This window comes from Pistacia vera, unplaced genomic scaffold (genome assembly GCF_008641045.1).
Source record: "Pistacia vera cultivar Batoury unplaced genomic scaffold, PisVer_v2 Contig121, whole genome shotgun sequence".
Classification (NCBI taxonomy): domain Eukaryota; kingdom Viridiplantae; phylum Streptophyta; class Magnoliopsida; order Sapindales; family Anacardiaceae; genus Pistacia; species Pistacia vera.
Window position 1 is genome coordinate 1029076 of NW_022195260.1, and position 20328 is coordinate 1049403.

General features: G+C 37.4%; 5 protein-coding genes across 5 annotated transcripts; 2 read left to right on the forward strand and 3 right to left on the reverse strand.

The window, feature by feature from the left end:
- Window positions 1-4703: 4703 nt before the first annotated feature.
- LOC116113356 (putative pentatricopeptide repeat-containing protein At3g15930) lies at window positions 4704-5950 on the reverse strand (the record flags this gene model as incomplete). Its single annotated transcript, XM_031399507.1, has 1 exon — window positions 4704-5950. A coding segment is annotated over one exon (882 nt), but the record flags the coding sequence as incomplete, so codon positions are not given.
- Window positions 5951-6031: 81 nt separating this feature from the next.
- Window positions 6032-6913, forward strand: LOC116113362 (NADH dehydrogenase [ubiquinone] iron-sulfur protein 1, mitochondrial-like). The gene has a single exon (XM_031399520.1). It carries the CDS (start codon window positions 6032-6034, stop codon window positions 6911-6913), a length of 882 nt encoding a protein of 293 aa, XP_031255380.1.
- Window positions 6914-8975: 2062 nt separating this feature from the next.
- On the reverse strand, window positions 8976-9759 carry LOC116113372 (receptor protein kinase TMK1-like). Its single transcript, XM_031399532.1, has 2 exons — window positions 9750-9759; window positions 8976-9506 (listed from the first exon to the last, which is right to left on the reverse strand). The coding sequence occupies exons 1-2, from the start codon at window positions 9757-9759 to the stop codon at window positions 8977-8979; spliced, it is 540 nt and encodes a 179-aa protein (XP_031255392.1). The 3' UTR covers window position 8976.
- Window positions 9760-9907: 148 nt separating this feature from the next.
- LOC116113231 (eukaryotic translation initiation factor 3 subunit J-like) lies at window positions 9908-13649 on the reverse strand. The gene is made up of 7 exons (XM_031399384.1): window positions 13452-13649; window positions 13169-13213; window positions 11938-12056; window positions 10921-11057; window positions 10526-10673; window positions 10272-10431; window positions 9908-10018 (listed from the first exon to the last, which is right to left on the reverse strand). The coding sequence occupies exons 2-7, from the start codon at window positions 13179-13181 to the stop codon at window positions 9927-9929; spliced, it is 669 nt and encodes a 222-aa protein (XP_031255244.1). The 5' UTR covers window positions 13182-13213; window positions 13452-13649; the 3' UTR covers window positions 9908-9926.
- A 2334-nt stretch (window positions 13650-15983) lies between these two features.
- LOC116113174 (NF-X1-type zinc finger protein NFXL1-like) lies at window positions 15984-19904 on the forward strand. The gene is made up of 2 exons (XM_031399337.1): window positions 15984-16054; window positions 16191-19904. Exon 2 carries the CDS (start codon window positions 16289-16291, stop codon window positions 19589-19591), a length of 3303 nt encoding a protein of 1100 aa, XP_031255197.1. The 5' UTR covers window positions 15984-16054; window positions 16191-16288; the 3' UTR covers window positions 19592-19904.
- Window positions 19905-20328: the final 424 nt, after the last annotated feature.

Sequence of the window (20328 nt, forward strand, 5' to 3'; positions counted from 1 at the left end):
CGAGTGGATGGAGAATAACATTTATAACCCTTTTGAAGTCTTGAGTATCCTAGGAAAATACACTTGATAGATTTGGCAGACAGTTTGTTGGTACCTGGGGAAAGGATATGGACAAAATATGTGCAACCAAAGATACGTGGAGGAAGAGAGTGTAACGGTTGATCAGGGAACAAAACAGAATGAGGGACCTGGTTTTGTAGGACAAAAGAAGGCATCATATTAATCAAGAAACAGGCAGTTAACACAATGTCTGCCTAGAACTGGAAATGAACCTGATTGTGTAAAAGCAGGGTTTGGGTAGTTTCAATCAAATGTCTATTCTTACGCTCAACAACTCCATTTTGTTGTGGAGTATATACACAAGAGGATTGATGGAGAATTCCCTGAGATGACATGAATTTGGTAAAGGGAGCAAAAAAATATTCACGAGCATTATCACTTCGAAACCCACGAATAACAGTATTAAATTGTGTCTTAATTTCAGCACAAAATGATTCAAAGATAGAAAATAATTCGGAACGACTTTTCATTAAAAATAATCAAGTGCAACGAGAATAATCGTCAATAAACGTGACAAAATATTGAAACCCTAAAATGGATGAGACTTGATAAAGACCCCAGACATCAGAATGAACTAACTCAAAGGGGACGTAGCCCGTTTATTGACACGCTTTGGAAACATACTACGAGTATGTTTTCCAAGTTGATAGGACTCACAATTTAAAGACGATAAAGTAGAGAGACCTGGAACCATCTTCTAAAACTTTGTTGAACTAGGATGACCCAGACAATTATGAAGGAGAAGAGGAGACTCGGAGACAATGTATGCAATGGGGGCAGAAGGTAACTTGAGATGGTAGAGGCCCTGTCACTCATGTCCTGCGCCAATCATTCGTCCCGTGTTGCGGTCCTGTATAACAGTAGAATCACTAGTAAAAGTGATAGAACAATTTAAAGAGCGGTGAGTTTACTAACAGATAGAAGGTTAAAAGGGCAATGGCGAATATACAGACATAATCTAAAGTCACGGAGGAGAGTGGTTGTGCCCCACCTATTGCTTAACAACTACTTTGGTCCCATTGGCTAAGATAACAAGAGACAAAGAGGTAGTATTAATAAGATGAGAAAGCAAACGGGGGTTACCAGAGATATGATTTGATGCACCAGAATCAAGAACCAAGACCCTAGAGGAGACGACTGAGTGAGACATGCAACTGATTTACTCGACTGAGCGATGGAAGCAATAGATGAAGAAGACTGCTTATTTGCCTGGAACTTGAGATATTCGTCATAATCAGCACCTGTAAGAGTCAAAGATGGCAAACTTGGTTCTTCAGAAGATTCAGAATGATGATCAAGATATGCGACATTGGCAACTCGAGGAGGACGCCCATGTAATTTGTAGCATTTCTCCTGGACATGTCCCCACCTATGACAATAACTACACTTGGGTCAACCTCCCTTGCCAATACGATCCCCCTGTTCTCCTTTAACAAAAGTTTGAAACTGAGAGGCCAGGACAAAAGAATCAACTGGGGAAGATCCAACCACAACACCAGGGGAGGAGACTCGAAGTAATCGAGCAAAAACTTCATCAAGAGAAGGCACAACAGCACTTGCTAGAATCTAATCTCGTACTGGAGTGAGAGCAGGACTGATAGCGGTAAGAGTAAGAACCATAAAGAATTTGTCTCATTGTGTCATATCTTCTGCTTCAGACTTGCCAGCGGGTAACAACAAATTAAATTTTGCCTTGAGAGAGGCCATCCTGCCAAGAAAGTCAGACATGCCCATATCTTGCTATTTGAGATTAACCAAATTGGACACAACATAATAGAGTCTCTGGATATCATTAGTATAAAGCAATTTGGCCTGTCGCCATACATCAAAACAGATTCGATATATTTTATAAGTAGAATGAAGGTGAAGGTCAATAGACTGCCATAATAAACCACATACCAAGGCATCTGTCTTTACCTAGGTAGTTTTATCATCCGTGACATCTTTAGCCTTAGTGGTCAAGTGATCCTCTAGACCATGTCCCATACACCATAGTTCAATAGAGGCAGCCCATGAAGAATAATTGGAGCTGCCTATTAATTTTTCAGTTGTGATCGGAGGAAAAGACAAAAAAGAAATATAACTTGATTTGGTGTTGGATCCTTCAGGGAGCATGATTGTCTTGTGGAAGAGATTGAACCGACCTGGGCTGAAAAACAAAACTGATTCTGGCCAGATCGAAAAAAAGAGGATATTTCGGCCGTAGTGGGCTATTTCCAGCACTGGTGATGACAATGCAGGTCGGATGGTGGTGGGTGTGCTCGCCGACGGTGTCTGAGTGCACAGGTACCGATGGTGAGACCTCACGCTCGTCGGAGAAGGAGTTCAGAGAAGAAGTCATCGGAAAGAAGACTGATGCGTGCGACGGCGACTGGCGATGAAATTTTCAGGTTTTGCTGGCGAGGAGAAGACGAACAAACTGGTGTGGTTAGAAGAGTGATTCAACACCAAAAGGAGATAGCCTGAACTTTGCCAGAAAAAGAAAATAAATTTTTTTTCTAAGGTTTCTAATTTCTTAGCTCTGATACCATGTGAAATCAGAAGATTTTTCTTAGTATTGATTGTGAACAAAATACAATAATATATACACATTCAACGGTCCATATAAGGAAATGAAATAATCTAAACTAGGAAAAGGAATGATCTAATTTTCTATTCTAAAGATCCTATTCCTAAAACATTTGATCCTATTCCTAAAACATTTGATTTGTACAACTCAACATATTTGTACAACTCAACAGACCACCCCAGGACAGGACTTGCCTGCTCCTAGACATACATGCTTGTATAATTACAACGGTTGAAAAATGTTACAATTCATAATTTGGTTGACCTCAATAATGTTATATTTTCATGGGTCCAACCTGTTCCCCATCACTTTTTTAAAATAAAACAGAAAATAATATGAATAAGAACCTTCTTCTACAAAATCTATAATTATCCTCTTGCTTCCCTTAAAATACCAAAGTTCTTTTTGTCTTAATTTTCTCACTTTTCCCGAATTGAAGATTCAATTCATAAATCTTCATATAGATTTTCTGGCGTGAGAGAAAACACACATTGAAAATAATAAAGTTTTCTACAAGACGGCGTTTGGATCATATAATATTTTATTATAGGATATATTATATTAACGGAAAAAAAATTATTTTGAAGATTACTAAAAATGTTTAGAAAATGTGTTTGATTGACTCGAATAAAGTGGTGAATAATATGTTTGATTGGGAGGATAAATTGATGGATATGTTATGTAGATTACTAAATTGCCTTCCTTTTTAAATATTAATATAATAGTATTTTTTATTATTATTTTTTGAATAATTTTTTTAACCCTATACTTTTTAGATTTAGCAAAAACACCCTAGCAACCCAAAACATTTTAAACTTAACAAAAACACCTTTACCCACTCCAAGCTACTGTCAGTAGCTAGCCACCACCGCTGGCGGTTACTGACAGTGCCACAAATCTGGCTGTTTCACAACCAAAGATGTGGCACTGAAACGGCCATAGATCTAGCCGTGAAACAATTCACGGCCATATCTTTGGTTGTGAAATAGCTAGATCTGATCTTTTCTAGGCCTTACCAATGCACGATCGACCATATTCAATCGATCGTATGTCATTATGGTGACTTTCAGGAGTCGACGACAGTTGGCAGTGGTGGTTGATTCTGGGTACAATAACATTTCGTGGCATTTCTATAAATAATGACAATAATAAAGGCAATGTCATTTAGAAAATTTAAAAAGTGAGGACAAAATGGCCTATATGAGTTGATCTAATTATATAGCAGTAGCACACTTGCCTCAGCGAAAAGTTCTTACATTTTTATATTGCCACCTCACTTGATTCCTCTACACCTTGTATCTCTTTTAAATTTAACATCCATGCTCCACTTCTCTTTGAATTTGGGCTTTACTTTGAGTTCGAGTTCTCTCCCAAATTTAGCCCCCCAAATATTCAAACAAAATCTAACTCCTACACCAACGAACTAAATTTTTTTAATATAATCGTTTTTATTTTCCCATTGGCTATACTTTTAGTAAAATTATACCAATTTATTGAGAGGTGTAAAGGTTTTTAATGGCTGTGTTAGGCTTAGTTTATGATTAATGTAGCTTTTCCTTGAATCACTTTGAGTTAACGGCTTATAAATAATCAAGTTTAGATAAAATATATATGGTGTCTATGTTGAAATGTGTTTACAAAACACCTTTGGACTGTTAAGAAATACTAACCACACCCTGAATATTGGATATGTCATGTTGACAACCTAGCATCCGTTTGACGTTAGTATTCATCTTTTGTGGTTGCAGAAAATAGTGCCGTCTCATCTTGAAGAAAAAATCTATGCTCAAACACTATGCGAGAGGGATAAAAGAACATTTTGATAATCAACTGTATCATAAACAGCTTTATTTTTGACCAAATTATGTGTATTTCAATTAATCATCTGGGACTTTAGAATTACCGACCGAATAAGAGCTTCAGTGACCATTCTTATTAGCAACTAAAGAGAGATTTGAACTTAAAACATCTTGAATAATACACCCAAGAGTCTCTATCAAATTGCTCGGCTACTCAGGAGTTGATTTAAGCATTTCTGCCTATTAATTTAAATAAGTTTACATACTTTTGAAGATTTGGCAAAAAGTGTTATGCTTGTGTTTGAACTATCTTATAAGAGCTGAATGTAACCACAAAAAACACGCATTATAGATGATTACATGATAAATCTCTGTGATAGCTAAAGAAAAAAGGGGCATCGAAATATAGCTAGAGATTTTAAAACACTGATCCACAAGTCATTTTCCCTACAGTGATGGATTCTCCTACTAACATGATGAAAAAACTTGACTAACTAACAATGTCCGACAAAATTTTGAAAAGCTGTTCGGATGCTTTCAGCAGGAATGACCATATTCACAATTTGAGTAACTGCACATAGTTCAGACTTCAGAATGCAGATTTGAAAGAGAAGAAAACCACATTCTTTTGCTACGTGCCCTATTCTTCAACAACTGAAAATAACTCGGATACATCTAGCTTGTAGCCTTCCCACATAGATTGCCTGGTGATCTCGTCTAGCATCTTATATATTAAGGAAGCATGCTTATGGGTCGAGTCACCTGCAACAAAATCATGAACAACTCCATTTATTTGCACACGACTTCGACCCGGAGGCTTTCTCACACCCATCTCAATCATCTTCTGTCTAACAGCAGCTACATCATGCCACCTTTTAGTAGTAGCATAAACATTAGCCAAGAGTACCAGATAACCTGCGGCGTGGTCAGGATCAAGTTCAATAGCCCATTTCTGTGCCACATCAGAGGCAAGCTCCGCATTGCAATGAATTCTGCAACCACCAAGGAGAGCACCCCACACAGCATCATTTGGTTTCATGGGCATACTATAAATAAGACTACATGCTTCACCCAGCAACCCTGCACGGCTCAAGAGGTCAATCATGCACCCATAATGCTCAATCCTTGGCTCAATCCCCCATCTTCGAGTCATACACTCAAAAATTTGGCGCCCCTTATCAACAGAACCAGCATGGCTACAAGCCCACAGAACCCCAAGCAAGGTTGTCCCGTCAGGTCTTGCTTCATTTGCTCCCAAATTTTGCAGCCATTCAAATAAAAGAAGAGCTTCGTTAGCATAACCGTGCTTTGCAAATCCCATTATTATACTTGTCCAGGAAATAATACTTCTCCGCCGCATCTTTCTAAACACTTCATAAGCTTCGTGAATTTCACCACAACTAGCATACATATGTATAAGTGCATTGTTCAAAGAAACTAAAAGTGTCTCTCTTCCAACAAAAAAATTCTCCTCAATATAAACATGTATCCACCTTCCCAACTTCAAGTCNTTATCCCTGGTAAATCTTTTTTGTTCCAATTTTGGAATAGGTCATGTAACCATCTATTTTCTATTTTTGGCCAGCCGCGGGTAGAAGCTACTATGGTAAATGCCAGAATCCGCAAGACAGTCCGAGCAACAAATGCTACGGTTGGTTACATTGGTCCTGAAACAGATTTCAATTACGATCACCAGCATCTTGGCACGGGCCCAAACACACTAGTTGAAATTGCTGAAGGTCGTCACGCCTTTAGCTCTGCCATATCAAATGCCAAAAACCCAGTTATTATTGTTGGTGCTGGGCTTTTTGAGAGGGACGATAAAGATGCCATTTTCTCTGCTGTTGAAACAATTGCGAAAAATGGGAATGTCATTAGACCTGACTGGAATGGGCTAAACGTATTACTTCTGAATGCTGCTCAAGCTGCGGCCCTTGATCTTGGACTTGTGCCCGAGTCCAGCAACTGTCTTGAGACTGCAAAGTTTGTGTACCTCATGGGCGCTGATGATGTCAACTTGGACAAGGTTCCCAACGATGCCTTTGTTGTTTATCAGGGCCATCATGGTGACAGTGGCGTGTATCGTGCCAATGTCATTCTCCCAGCTGCGGCATTTAGTGAGAAGGAGGGCACGTACGAAAATACAGAAGGTTGCTCTCAACAAACACTCCCTGCAGTTCCAACTGTTGGTGATGCCAGGGATGATTGGAAGATAATTCGGGCACTGTCTGAGGTGGCCGGAATGAGATTGCCATATGATACAGTTGGAGCCATCCGATCTCGGATCAGGACGGTGGCACCAAACCTCCTGCATATGGACGAGCGAGAGCCAGCTACATTTGGGCCTTCGTTGAAACCCAAATGCACCCAAAAGATGAGTTCGACCCCATTCAGTAGCGCAATTGAGAATTTCTACATGACTGATGCTATAACTAGAGCATCAAAAATAATGGCCCAATGCAGTGCAATGCTACTGAAGAAGTGAATGTTTGGATTTTCATTTATTTAATAAGGTGCAGATTCACTCTTTTTTTTGGGCTGCAGTCTAAGCTGTGTATTTGTTAAACTACTGGAAAGCGCTTCCAATAAAGTAAATTAGACATTGTTGGGTTTTGTAATTTGTCCTACAATGTAAAGGCATTTTAATGTACAACTTTGCTGCATAAATTTTTTGGGATTTTTTTCAATTTTTTTAATGTTTTTATGCTGATCTTCGAAAATATTCTCTAGTAATAGTAAGTATACTGATAGTCAACTGGCGGTTTAGGGGCTATTTATGAAAATTTCCTTTTTTTCATTATTTTTATCTTGTAAAACGTTAAAGAAATTGTGTGTTTATATTTTGTTCTTCTATTCAACAAAAAAAAAAATTACAATTTATAACAAAGAGTTAAGACAAACGGACAAAGAAGAAAACCGTTTTATTAATTAAATAAATAAAAGAAAAAATATATCATTATACTTAAAATAATAAATAATTGAATAAAGATTTTAATTTAACTAGATTTTTATTTATAATAAATTAATTAAGAAATAAATTGTTTAAGGGTATTCTCGTTATTTCAGTCAAATATTAACATAAAACACTAGAAGAACCTGATGAAATGTGGGAAAGTGTTATTTTGAAACTTGACGGATGAAAAAATATCGTTTTGCCAAACCTTGGGTGGAAAAATGTTGTTCTCCCATTTAAAAAAGATAACAGTGTAGTGGGACATTAGCATTCGACGATATCAATGGGTGTTTGACGATGTTGCTGTGATGTGGTTGATCTATTAACAAGTGACAGTGTAATCAAATGGTTCGTTTCTAGTTGGTTTGTTGACTTATCTTGTTGAAACAGATTGATTTTATTTAGAGTCTGTTTCTATATCGTATTTTAACAATGATCAAAGCACTTCCAAAAAACTTTATATGACTCAAACTCTTTATTATAAAGAGTTTATCCAGAAAAATAAGAGTTTATCCAGAAAAATAAGAGTTTATTAGACTCTTTATTCTTTAAATATAAATTAAAGAGTGAGTTTGACTCTCCACATCTAGAGAGTCAAATTTCATTCTCTATCCTAATTTTAAATAATAAATACAAGTTTTTATGTATTTTATTTATTATTTATCTCGCATATTAAGTTTTTTTATTGAAAAAATATATTCTCTCTCCTAAAATTTAAAGAGTCTATTGGATTTGAATAAAAATTTTGTTCTTTATATTTAAGAATTAGAGCATTATTGGAGATGCTCTAAGAGCATCTCTAAATGACTCTTTATATGACCAAAACTTTTTATTATAAAGAGTTTGTTCATAAGAATAAGAGTTCAATAAACTCTTTATGTTTTAAATATAAATTAAAGAGTGAATTTGACTCTCTACATCTAGAAAGTCAAATTTCACTCTCTATCCTAATTTTATTTAATAAATTACAAGTTTTCATGCATTTTATTTTTAATTCTCTCTCCTATTTATTAAGTTTAATTTAAAAAGTCAATTAGATTTGAATAAAAATTTTGTTCTTTATATATAGAAATTAATAAAAATACTCTTTATTTATGTAAAATATACCCTTTAAGATAAAAAAAACACCATTAAAGATGCTTTAAAATCATCCTTTAATTTACAAAGTCAATCAATATCACATATGTTGACACTTCATTTAGGATTTAAAATTCAAGATATATTTTGAGAAAAATTATTATTATTTTTAATATTATCTCAAAATACAAAATAATTGATAAAGAAAATGCATAAAAAAAAATGACAATAGGACAATGAAATCCATTAAGAGATTAATTGTTGGTAAATTATAACCACAAAAGTTATCATGAACTGAAAGATTTAATTCCTGTTCTTCAGAAATCCATCTCATTGCATCTGCAAAATTTCTTAAACAAATTAAGATCATCCAAATTACATATTCAAGAAGAATACCAAAGCACGCATGCAATGAGAGTAAAATATGAAAGAATTTTGAGTCAGACAAAGATCTACGACTAAAAATAAATACGACTAAACAAAAGAAAACTACCATCACCACCATTTACAGCCACTTATTATCTCCCATCTGCTGATGTGAATGACTCGGCAAATCCATACGGGCGTGTAGGTATGCTCGTCTGAGTATTGTCTAAGCTGGGAAGAAGCGACGAAGAAGAAGAATCCAAGTAGCTTCTACCTTCATAGGCTTGCCACTTCTTCAGTGCTTGTGGCAATGACATCTCAAGGTCAATGCCATACACATCTTCGGAATTTTGGTCAGCTGGTTTCCAGAACTCAACCAAAGAAGATAACACATTCACAGCATGACCCATATCAGGCCTTTGATATGGCTCCCTTGCACAGCAGTGACCTGCCAGCTCAGCAACGGTGCTGATGCTGGCAAGGGTTTCTTCGTTGAGGTCTATTGTGGGGTCGATTGCCTTGCGAAATGAGTCCTTGTTGATGTGCATCCTTCGGAACCATGTTACAAGGTGCATGCTCTCCTCAGGCTGGCTCTCATCTAGAGCTTTTCTACCTGTGATTAGTTCCATCAATATCACTCCAAAGCTAAACAGATCAGCTTTAGTTGTTACCCGACCTGTCACTGCAAGAAAGAGAGACAGTTTCTGTCAATAAACTAGAAATCAAATTAAAAAATAACTAAATGCAAATATTAAGCCAATGAACAAGTCCTAATATAAAAGAAAATCCATCAAAGACGAGAAAATAAAATGATCAAGCTAGACAAAGTTGAATTTTTGCAAAATCGAAAGCATGAAATCTTGTTGAAAAGCAAAAGGGTGAAGGCGGAGGGAACACATTTGAACAAGTAATAAAGTATTCATACCAAACATCATATTTCTAGTATTCTATTAGTTTTATATTCACATATTACAAGTTTTACAATTCATGTCATACAAGTGGAAGGTTGAAAATTACAAATTCTAAGTAACACGTCTAATGAGAACAGTATTTATTTATTTATTTTTATTTCAATACTTTAATGTGAGGGTCTTGTACATGCTCACATGAAATCATAATCATCGACTGCATCATAAGCAGTGACAACAAGGTCATCGTCCGGTCTATCAACCAGAAGCTGTTTCTTCTTCACACCTGGAGAAAAACAAAAAACCAGGTTAAACAATTTACCACAAGCCTTGAACAATGCCGAAACATTCCTACTCCATTAAAAGCTAAACTAGTTGTTTATGAATATGTATGTGCGTTAGTTGCATTTTGAAGAATATGTAAAAGCAATCTCAGCTCTTGCAACGAGCTGGCCGATGAAGAATGAGCGACATCTGACAGAAATGCACAGGATCTATTTGTTTACTTGAAGTAAATAACCTAACAAAACTATTCCTACCTGTTTTCTTTTTGCCAGCATTGGCTTCTTTCTCGGCTTTGAGCTTCTCATTCGCGATTGCTGAGACTGAAGAGGAGATCTCTTTTGCATCAGCAGCTTTTAGAGATGTCATTGACAGCCTCATTACTGCCTTTAGTAATCCTATGTAATGGAAGCTTTTCTGTAGTGAAAATATGCCAGTGTCAAACTAAAACTCCGAATAGCAATTCAAAAAGCTACAAGTTTAATCACACAGCATTGACAAATAACAATACCTCATAGGGGCGCAGTTTATGTGAAATGAGCTCAGCATACTCCAAGAAATCACTTTCAGATTTAGGAATAAAATTGTCAAGGGTCTTCTCATCACCTTTCTTTGAAAACAGTTCTGTGGTTGACTGATAATCAGCTTCTTCCACAAGTCTGTGATAATTAGAAATATATAAGCACTTCAACAAATAAACCCAAGTAAATTCACCCATTCTCACTTGAAAACATATTATTTCAACACGTTTTATAGAAATATTATGAAGAAATAAAAATAACCAAAGCATAATATTTAGTCACTGTGACCATACCACTGAAGTAAGAAGCCATGATGTTATCAGATATAACCCCTGGATAAAAATCAGGGCTATTAATATGGCTTGAACCAAGATAATGGTATTACCTTTGTTGGCGAAGCTTCTCCGCTACAGGATCCAATGGCACTTCCTTTGCTTCTTCAGCTACATTTTTCTTTTTCTCACTAGGTTTTTTGTCAGCTTTTTTGGAGACCTTTTCAGCAGGAGGAGCTGGTGCAGGTGCCTGTCAAACCAGTGAAACAATCAAACAACAGCATACAACTTTCACTCAGTAAAAAGACAAATAAAATTTCTATGTATAGAATATGCAATTTATGTCATGAATATAATTTGCAGGAGGATCTGCATTATGATGGCTATCAGTGGCAGGGGCCTTCATACTGCTCTTCCTTCCAAATTATTCAAATAAGCATCAAAAACCTAAACTGAAGAGCACAAATTCCATCATTGTGGAGCATGGATGCGTCAGGCATTTGGTTGGAGCAGACAATGCTATAAGAAATAGATTCATGAGGTCTTGCATCTAAGACCCTGAAGAGGTCAGCTCCCACAAGAAGGGAACTACCAGACAGCATGACTTGTGAATGAGAATTCCAGTTTTCTGCTTAAGTACGCTTCTAGTTGCAATGCTAAGAGACTTATGCTCTTTTGGATAACTCTGTCATAAAAGACAACTTCCACGCTCAATTATACCTGTTACACTACCCTGAAAGCACACATACATATGACAACTACACATGAAATCTAGGGATATACATCAACTCTAAAATAACTTCAAGTAACATTGACACACTAGAAATGTACACCCCAGTCAAAATTAGGGTCAGTACTCTTTGCACTTCAAAAATAAATTTCCTTAATGAGCTATTATTTAGATGACAAAGAATTACAAAGACTCGTGTAGAGAAATGTGGATCAGTGCCCTGCTCCATGCTAATATTCAAGACAGCAAGTTCTTAGACTCCTGATAAATGACAAAGTTAATTCACTAGACAGTAGCTATTATAGGTTGCATGCTTAATGCAATTTCTTACTCATCATCCACAAGTAATATAAACAAAAGTTAACAAATATGATAAAGAAAAGGACAACGGGTGCCATACCGGAGCAAGTTCATCTTCATCCTCCCATGAATCTTTTACATCATTCTCTTCTACATCTTCCTCATCCCATGCACTTTTAGGCAGATCCTTTTTAGGAAGAGGTGGAATTACATCATCCTCTGAAATGGTTGTAAACATAAACATAAAATGTATCGTCGTTTGTATAAAATATAAAATAAGAGCACAAAAAGGAAAATTCTAAGAAGCACAGTCCAAAAATACTTCAAGATGATATTTTTGCGGCATAACTATCCACAACTCCAAACACCAAGAAAATAAAATAAACACAATCCATACGGTCCCAAAAATAAATCAAAGCAATACTCTTAAACAAATTCACAAGAGAACATTCAAATCAGCCAGAATCGGAAAAACCCTATTCTCCACACCAGGATTTTATACAAGCTTCATTATGCTTACCTTAGTTTGCACCATGATTTCAAGCCAAGAAAGAGATCGAATATATATATACCAACCTCCATGGTTGTTAGTTCAAATTTTCCAACCATGTCACTAACTCAAGTAATGAAACCCTACCATTAATCAATCTGTCAACAGTTTTCTTCTCACATAAAGCTTGCTCCTCCTTCCCATCCTTCCAATACATAAACCTTAATAAAAAATTTTGGTAGGTTCCGAAAAATCATAATAGGTTAAGATAGGGAAGTTCTAATTCCCATCAGACTCCAAACATTCCTCAAATAATTCTAATTGTGTTCACTACCAATTAAATTTTCCTATTCCTTGCTCTTCTACTCTAGAACTTGTTGTGTCAAGATAAAAATGACATTTATTTAAGTATCTCCACTGAATAAGGCCTAATCACATTGTACATGCTAAAACACATAGATTCCATCACTTAATATGTAACGAGATTACCTGTTAGCTTAGGCCGAGTTGCACAAGTATACATATGATTAAAGACTAACGAGAGCACCTTATAATAATGAAACAAGTATATGCTATATTTTGTCAAGTCAGTTAAACTTCCGAGATCAAATTCTTGTCCCAGAAAGTCTTACAACATTAATATGTTTTACCAGAAAGCACATACCCAATTTTACTAAAACTCAGTTGAGAGAAAAAAAATTGAAGACCAACTTAACTCAAGACAAAACAAAAGACAAATAACTGCTATAATCCAATTAAAAGTTCTCAAATTCCACCCCAGTTTAAAAATCCACAAAAATTTCATCAAACAAAACTCATAAAATAAAAGAACAATGCTCACCCCAATCTTCCATCTTCCTTGCAGAATCCAAAGTTCAAATATCACCTGCACATCAACACAAGGCAACACATCAATTATTCGACAAAAAGAAAACCTTAAATTCGTATTTATTATCATCGAGAATACCCAAACAAAGAAAAATTAGTCTAAAAAGTCCAAGAGCAAATTGAACAAGCCGAAAACAGTAAGTAATCAAACAAGAAGGCAGCAATCGAAAATTTGATAACCAGCGAACGAAGAAAATAGAATCCACTTAGAGTCGAACGAATCGAAGCGAACTTACCGAGGTGGAGAAATTATTCGAACCAAAACCCTAAAAGACGAACCAAGACGAAACGAAAAGAAAGTGAGAGAAAATATAGGGAACTCGAATCTTCTAAGAAGAATCGAAAAAGTATTGATGGTCGGTCAGAGTTGTGAGCGCCAGAGGGTAAAAGCTGGAGGCTTTCAAAGCCTATGCTGTTTTCGAAGACTGAAATACACCGGTAGAGTTTAGGGTTAAAATCATTTCACCCATTAAGTTTCAGAAAATAATTTTAGACCCAGTGATTTTAGGAAGTGACATTTTTGTCCTGATAATTTTGGGGAAGTGTTTAAAATCATTTTCACCCTTTAGGTTTTGGAGAATTTTATTTAGTAGTCCATCACACTTCATTTTATGGCTTCATCAAAGATGAAATTTTACCAATACTTAGTGTTTTAGCGTTAAGGTGACATGAGCAACAAGACAATTTTGCATCGAATATTAAGCTTAATTTTAATAGTTTTAATTGCGTCAAGCAATTGATATATTTTGTTTTATTTTTTATTTTGAAAAATGTTATTATATAATTGACTAAACTACATTTTACCCTATTTAACTCTCACCATTGATTAAAAGCTTCCAAGGGCGTTTGCGCCTCAAAAGAGGTTGATGTAGCCCCAGAATATAAGTTATTTAAATGATATCAATGTATTTGACTACAAGGCATTGAAGATATCGATCTCTTTTTTGTAAGTAATTAATAATATGCAACTTCAAGTTGTCAATTATAGGGGTGGATGGGTTTGAATACCCCCAAATCCCATGGAACTGGAATAATTGACATGTATCGATTCTTAAATGCCTGGAACTGGAGCCTGAAACACAGGTTGTGGGTACCCTAAAAAATTACAATACCCCCTATTATTCACAAGAATGACAATAAACCTTGTGAAAATTAAATACACCCCCAATTGTTCATAGAAATTACAAATAAATCCTAGCCACCCGTTGATTCCACCCTAGTTACTCGAACCTCAGTTCTGGCTTTAGTTTATGGTTCCAGTTCCTAAAATGGTGGAACCGAAATCGAAATCATATAGTGTCGGTTCCACCAAATTTGAAACCATAACTGACCCTTTTTATGCTGTTTTTGGGTAGGAACCAAAATCGAAACCTTGGGTACCCACCGATTCGGATTCTACCTGGATTTTTTGCTCGCCTCCAATCAATTATATCATTTATAGAAGAGCTAATAACAATTACTTATATTATTGAAGATGATTAATGAAACTATTTTGGCTCCATTTGGTTGGTTATTTAGAATAGCATTCTAGCATTTTTGGAAAATAGGATAGGATTTCTGAGAAGTTTTTGGTACATTTATGAATAGCATTTTCTGAAAATATTTAAATTATTTTTAATCCCCTAGTTTGTTAATTTAACTAAACACCCCCAACAATAAAAGTTTATAAATTAACAAAAACACCCCACCTACCAACATATTGCATGTAGCCAGCCACCATCGCCAAAAAAGTGGCTGGAATCTGTCGCAATGCCACACGATCAGTTGGATCTAGACAGTTGTGCGCTGATATAACCCTTTTCTAGCTACATCCACCATAGATCTGGTCAGAAAAGGCCAGATCTATGGCCACAGATTTGGCCGTCACAAGACATGACCATCATCAACGGCCAAGTTTGGTTGTCAACGGCCAGATCTTTGGTCGTAGATTTGACTTTTTTCGACTAGATTTTCAGCTAGATTTATAGCTAGATCGATGCATGACTGGTCAGATCTAGCCGGTCATGAGCAATTACAGTAGATTTCGGCCACCTTTTGACGATGGTGACGAGAATCTAGCAATATGTGGGTGGATGAGGGTGTTTTTGTCAAATTATAAACTTTTATTGTTAGGGGTGTTTAGTTAAATTAAAATGATTGAATTTTGAGAATATTAAAACAAATGCATTTTTGAGTTTTTAGGATATGATAATGTAATAGGATAGGATACGAAAAATATGCCAAACGGACCCAAATTTTTCTAAAGTATTAAAAAAAAACCTAGTGATCATATTATTTTAGTTAACAAATTTTACTAACAGATTTTAACAGTGTATGAGAAAGTTTTGTTTTGAAACTTTTTGGGTGAGAAATTATCATCTGGCTAAACCTTGTATGGGAAATTATTGGAAACTCTTTATAGAAAGGTGGAATACTAGGTTTGCCCTTGACGATTCGAGACTTTTTTTGCCTGGGTCAATGAATATTATTTCAAAAAATAGCAAATACGTCCCTACATATAATAGATTATAGAAGCAAGGATTTTGACATAAATGGAGGCCTAAGCGCGCTGGTAGCGCCTTCCTCATAAGTCATAAGGCGGTTGAGTGAGCACCACGCACACACACGAGTTTATGTAGCTGAGAGAGACTGTTTATTTATTTATTTTTATTATCACACAATTTTCTATTCGGTTATTCCTTCGGCCCCAAGCCTATTTCCTCGCTCTCTGGGGGCCTATAAATACCCATTTCTTCTGTCGTTATTTTCTCCACTTTCTCCTCTTGGTTTCTTTAGAGAGAAACCGAAAAGCAAATAAATAAATCAATCTTGATTGAGACAAACGCTATTTGTTCATCAGGTATTTCTATTTTCATGCATTGTCTCTCTTTCATTTCCAGTTTTGCAAGTTTTTAGATTATGTTATTTGATTTAATTCGTTTCATATTAGGGTTTTCTGTTTTATAATCTTCTTGTTTATATATATTTTGTTACAGTTCTTGAGGAATTCAAGAAAAGGGTTTTTGTGTGCGTGATTGAATTAGAAATAGTGGTTGAGTTGAGCTGTGTTGTGTTATTGAATTGAAGAAGAATTATGAGCTCTCATTCTCAAGTTCGAAATGATAGAAATGATAGAAGGGATAGGCCTAGATTTACTGCTCAAGGTGCCCGCCAAGAATGGATCCCAAGAGGAGCAACACCCACGTCTTCAGTAATAACCCCACCTCAGGCCTCGAATGTAATTGGAAATGGGATTGGTGGGCCAACAAGTTATAGCTCCATGCCGCGAGATAACCACGGCAGAGGAAGAATTGACTTCAGAGGGCAAAAGGGGCAACCTGTGAATAATCGTCGGGATAGGAATGGGAGTAAGGATAAGAAGGAGCAGGACCCGAATATGCCACAACTTGTACAAGAAATTCAGGAGAAGCTCGCGAAGGGTTCGGTTGAGTGCATGATTTGTTATGATATGGTTAGGAGGTCTGCACCAATATGGTCTTGCTCGAGTTGTTACTCAATTTTCCATTTGAATTGCATTAAGAAATGGGCTCGGGCGCCTACTTCTGTTGATTTGTCAGCTGAGAAGAGTCAGGGGTTTAACTGGCGGTGTCCGGGATGTCAATCTGTGCAGCTGCTGTCATCAAAGGAGATTCGGTATGTTTGTTTTTGTGGGAAGAGGCCTGACCCACCTTCTGATTTGTATTTGACTCCACATTCGTGTGGGGAACCATGTGGGAAGCAGCTTGAGAGCGAGATTCCAAATTCTGGTTTGAGTAAGGAGGATCTTTGCCCTCATGTTTGTGTCTTGCAGTGCCATCCAGGTCCATGCCCTCCTTGTAAGGCATTTGCTCCACCCCGTTTGTGCCCTTGTGGGAAAAAACTAATTACAACTCGATGCTCTGATCGAAAGTCTGTTCTAACCTGTGGTCAGCAGTGCAATAAGCTTCTTAGTTGCTTGCGGCACCGGTGTGAGCAGATATGCCATTTGGGTCCTTGTGATCCTTGCCAGGTTCTTGTCAATGCATCATGTTTTTGCAAGAAAAAGCTGGAGGTTGTTCTTTGTGGAGACATGGCTGTGAAGGGGGAAATTAAAGCAGAAGATGGTGTCTTTTCTTGTTGTTCAACTTGTGGAAAGGAGCTTAGTTGTGGACACCATAAATGTGGTGAAATTTGTCACCCTGGCCCTTGTGGGGATTGCGAATTGATGCCAAGTAAGATCAAGTCTTGTCATTGTGGAAAAACAAGCTTGCAGGAGCAAAGGAAGAGTTGTTTGGACCCAATTCCAACTTGCACACAAAAATGTGGCAAAGCTCTTGCTTGTGGAGTGCACCATTGTAATGAGGTGTGCCATTCTGGGGATTGTCCACCTTGTTTGGTTCATGTCACTCAAAAGTGTCGTTGTGGTTCAACATCTCGAACTGTGGAATGCTATAAAACAACAGGGGATGAGAAGTTCACATGTGAAAAGTCTTGTGGGCGGAAGAAGAATTGTGGCAGGCACCGGTGTAGTGAACGGTGTTGCCCTCTTTCCAACTCTAACAACCTTGTTTCTGGAGATTGGGATCCACACTTTTGCCAAATGTCCTGTGGGAAGAAGCTGAGGTGTGGACAGCATTCTTGTGAATCGTTGTGTCACAGTGGTCATTGCCCTCCCTGCCTTGAAACAATCTTCACTGATCTGACTTGTGCTTGTGGGAGGACTTCAATCCCTCCTCCTTTGCCTTGCGGTACACCTACTCCTTCATGTCAGCTCCCTTGTGTAGTTCCTCAGCCTTGTGGCCATTCAGCATCTCATAGTTGTCATTTTGGAGATTGCCCACCTTGTTCAGTGCCTATAGCTAAGGAGTGCATTGGTGGGCATGTGGTTCTCAGGAACATACCTTGTGGGTCAAAGGATATTAGATGTAACAAGCTCTGTGGCAAGACCAGGCAGTGTGGTATGCATGCATGTGGCCGAACTTGTCACCCAGCGCCTTGTGATACTGCTGGAGTATCTGTATCAGGCTTGAAAACTTCTTGCGGGCAGATCTGTGGTGCTCCAAGGAGAGATTGCAGGCATACATGTAAAGCATTATGCCACCCTTCTGCCATTTGTCCTGATGTAAGATGTGAATTTACTGTTACCATCAGTTGTTCTTGTGGCAGAATCACAGCCAGTGTTCCTTGCGATGCTGGAGGCAGCAATAGTGGTTTTAATGCTGATACTGTTTTAGAAGCTTCCCTTCTCCAAAAGTTACCTGTGCCACTTCAACCAGTGGAATCAACTGGCAAGAAGATTCCTCTGGGTCAGAGAAAGCTTATGTGTGATGATGAATGTGCTAAATTGGAACGTAAACGGGTTCTTGCAGATGCCTTTGATATCAACCCTCCAAATTTGGACGCACTTCATTTTGGTGAGAACTCTGCTGTGTCTGAGTTGCTTGCAGACCTGTATAGGCGAGATCCGAAATGGTTGCTTTCTGTGGAGGAGAGATGCAAGGTCTTGGTGCTCGGAAAGAACAGAGTATCTACAAATGGTCTTAAGGTTCATGTTTTCTGTCCAATGCTGAAGGATAAGAGAGATGCAGTAAGGCTAATAGCTGAGAGGTGGAAGCTTGTTGTCCAAGCTGCTGGTTGGGAGCCGAAGCGTTTCATTGTGGTTCATGTCACACCCAAATCTAAGCCCCCACCGCGGATTATGGGGATCAAGGGTGCATCCACTGTAAATGCAACTCATCCACCAGCTTTTGATCCTCTAGTGGACATGGATCCCAGGCTTGTTGTTTCTTTTCCAGATTTGCCCAGGGAAGCAGATATAAGTGCATTGGTATTAAGATTTGGAGGGGAATGTGAACTGGTTTGGTTGAACGACAAGAATGCATTGGCTGTATTTCATGATCCGGCCCGGGCAGCAACTGCCATGAGGAGGTTGGATCACGGATCAGTTTATTATGGGGCTGTTGTGGTTATGCAAAATGGTGCATCAGCAGCATCAACAGCAACCAACGCCTGGGGAGGTGCAGGGACAGTCAAGGAAGGAGTGACCCTTGCATCTCTGAAGGGCAACCCATGGAAGAAGGCTGTAGTTCAAGAGCCGGGTTTGAGAGAAAATTCATGGGGTGAAGAAGAATGGTCTGGTGATTTCGGAGATCTGCAGGCATCCGCATGGAAAAAGAAAGATGCTCCTATTGCTGCTTCAATAAACCGCTGGACTGTCCTAGACTCAGAAACATCTACGAGTTCATCTGCTGCACCTCTGAGAGCTGAAGATCCTTTAAAAAGGGCAGCAACTCAATCCAGTTCAGGATTTGAGTCAAATTCAAGTAGCTCAAATCCAGCAGGGCAGCCTGGGACAACAACTTTGAATGAAACAGATCAGTCAGAGGTGGTTGATGACTGGGAGAAGGCGTATGATTGATAGAAATGATATATTTGAACAAACTTATGATTTTGAGAGCAAAAAAAAAAAAAAAAAAAAAACATTTTTTTTTTTGCTTTTTCGTTTAATCAACGAGCGTATTTTCTATAATTCGCATTCCCTTTGCTTAGTTTTTTTTGTCATTAAATTGTGGTGGGAAGTGCGAACATTTAATTTCGCTGTACGGAAGATATTGATATTTTCTGTGTAGGTGAATATTTGTTATATGGAAGAAGAAGCTAGAAATACTATTTTGTAATTGAGGGTATTCTGCTTGTCAAAAGAAGTTTGTAATGTCATTTTTTACAGAGAAGATCCTAATCCTATTGAACTTCCCTTTTCAGTTGCATCTTTTAAATGAAAAAATGGCTACGACAGAAAGCACATAGTTGGAACCAACTAATCATATAGTTGGAACCAACTAATTAAACAGTTTCATGTAGTCTGAGACATGTACTCAAGCAATAATCAGTTGGTTATCGCCTTACATTGACATGTTCATGTTCAGATTTTCTTCTTTGCAACTTTTTCACATTATTAATGGATGAAAATCCTCTCATTTAAAACATTTTAGGATCGATTTTGGCGGAAAAAAGGCTTTGTCTATGAATTCCACTCCCTAAGGGTGTGGATGGAGACATGGAGAATCCCTCCCATCAAATATTAGAACAGTTTAAAAAAAGGAAAATGTTATAGCTACAATTTTTTCTCACAATATTTCTTTCTCGCAATTCTGA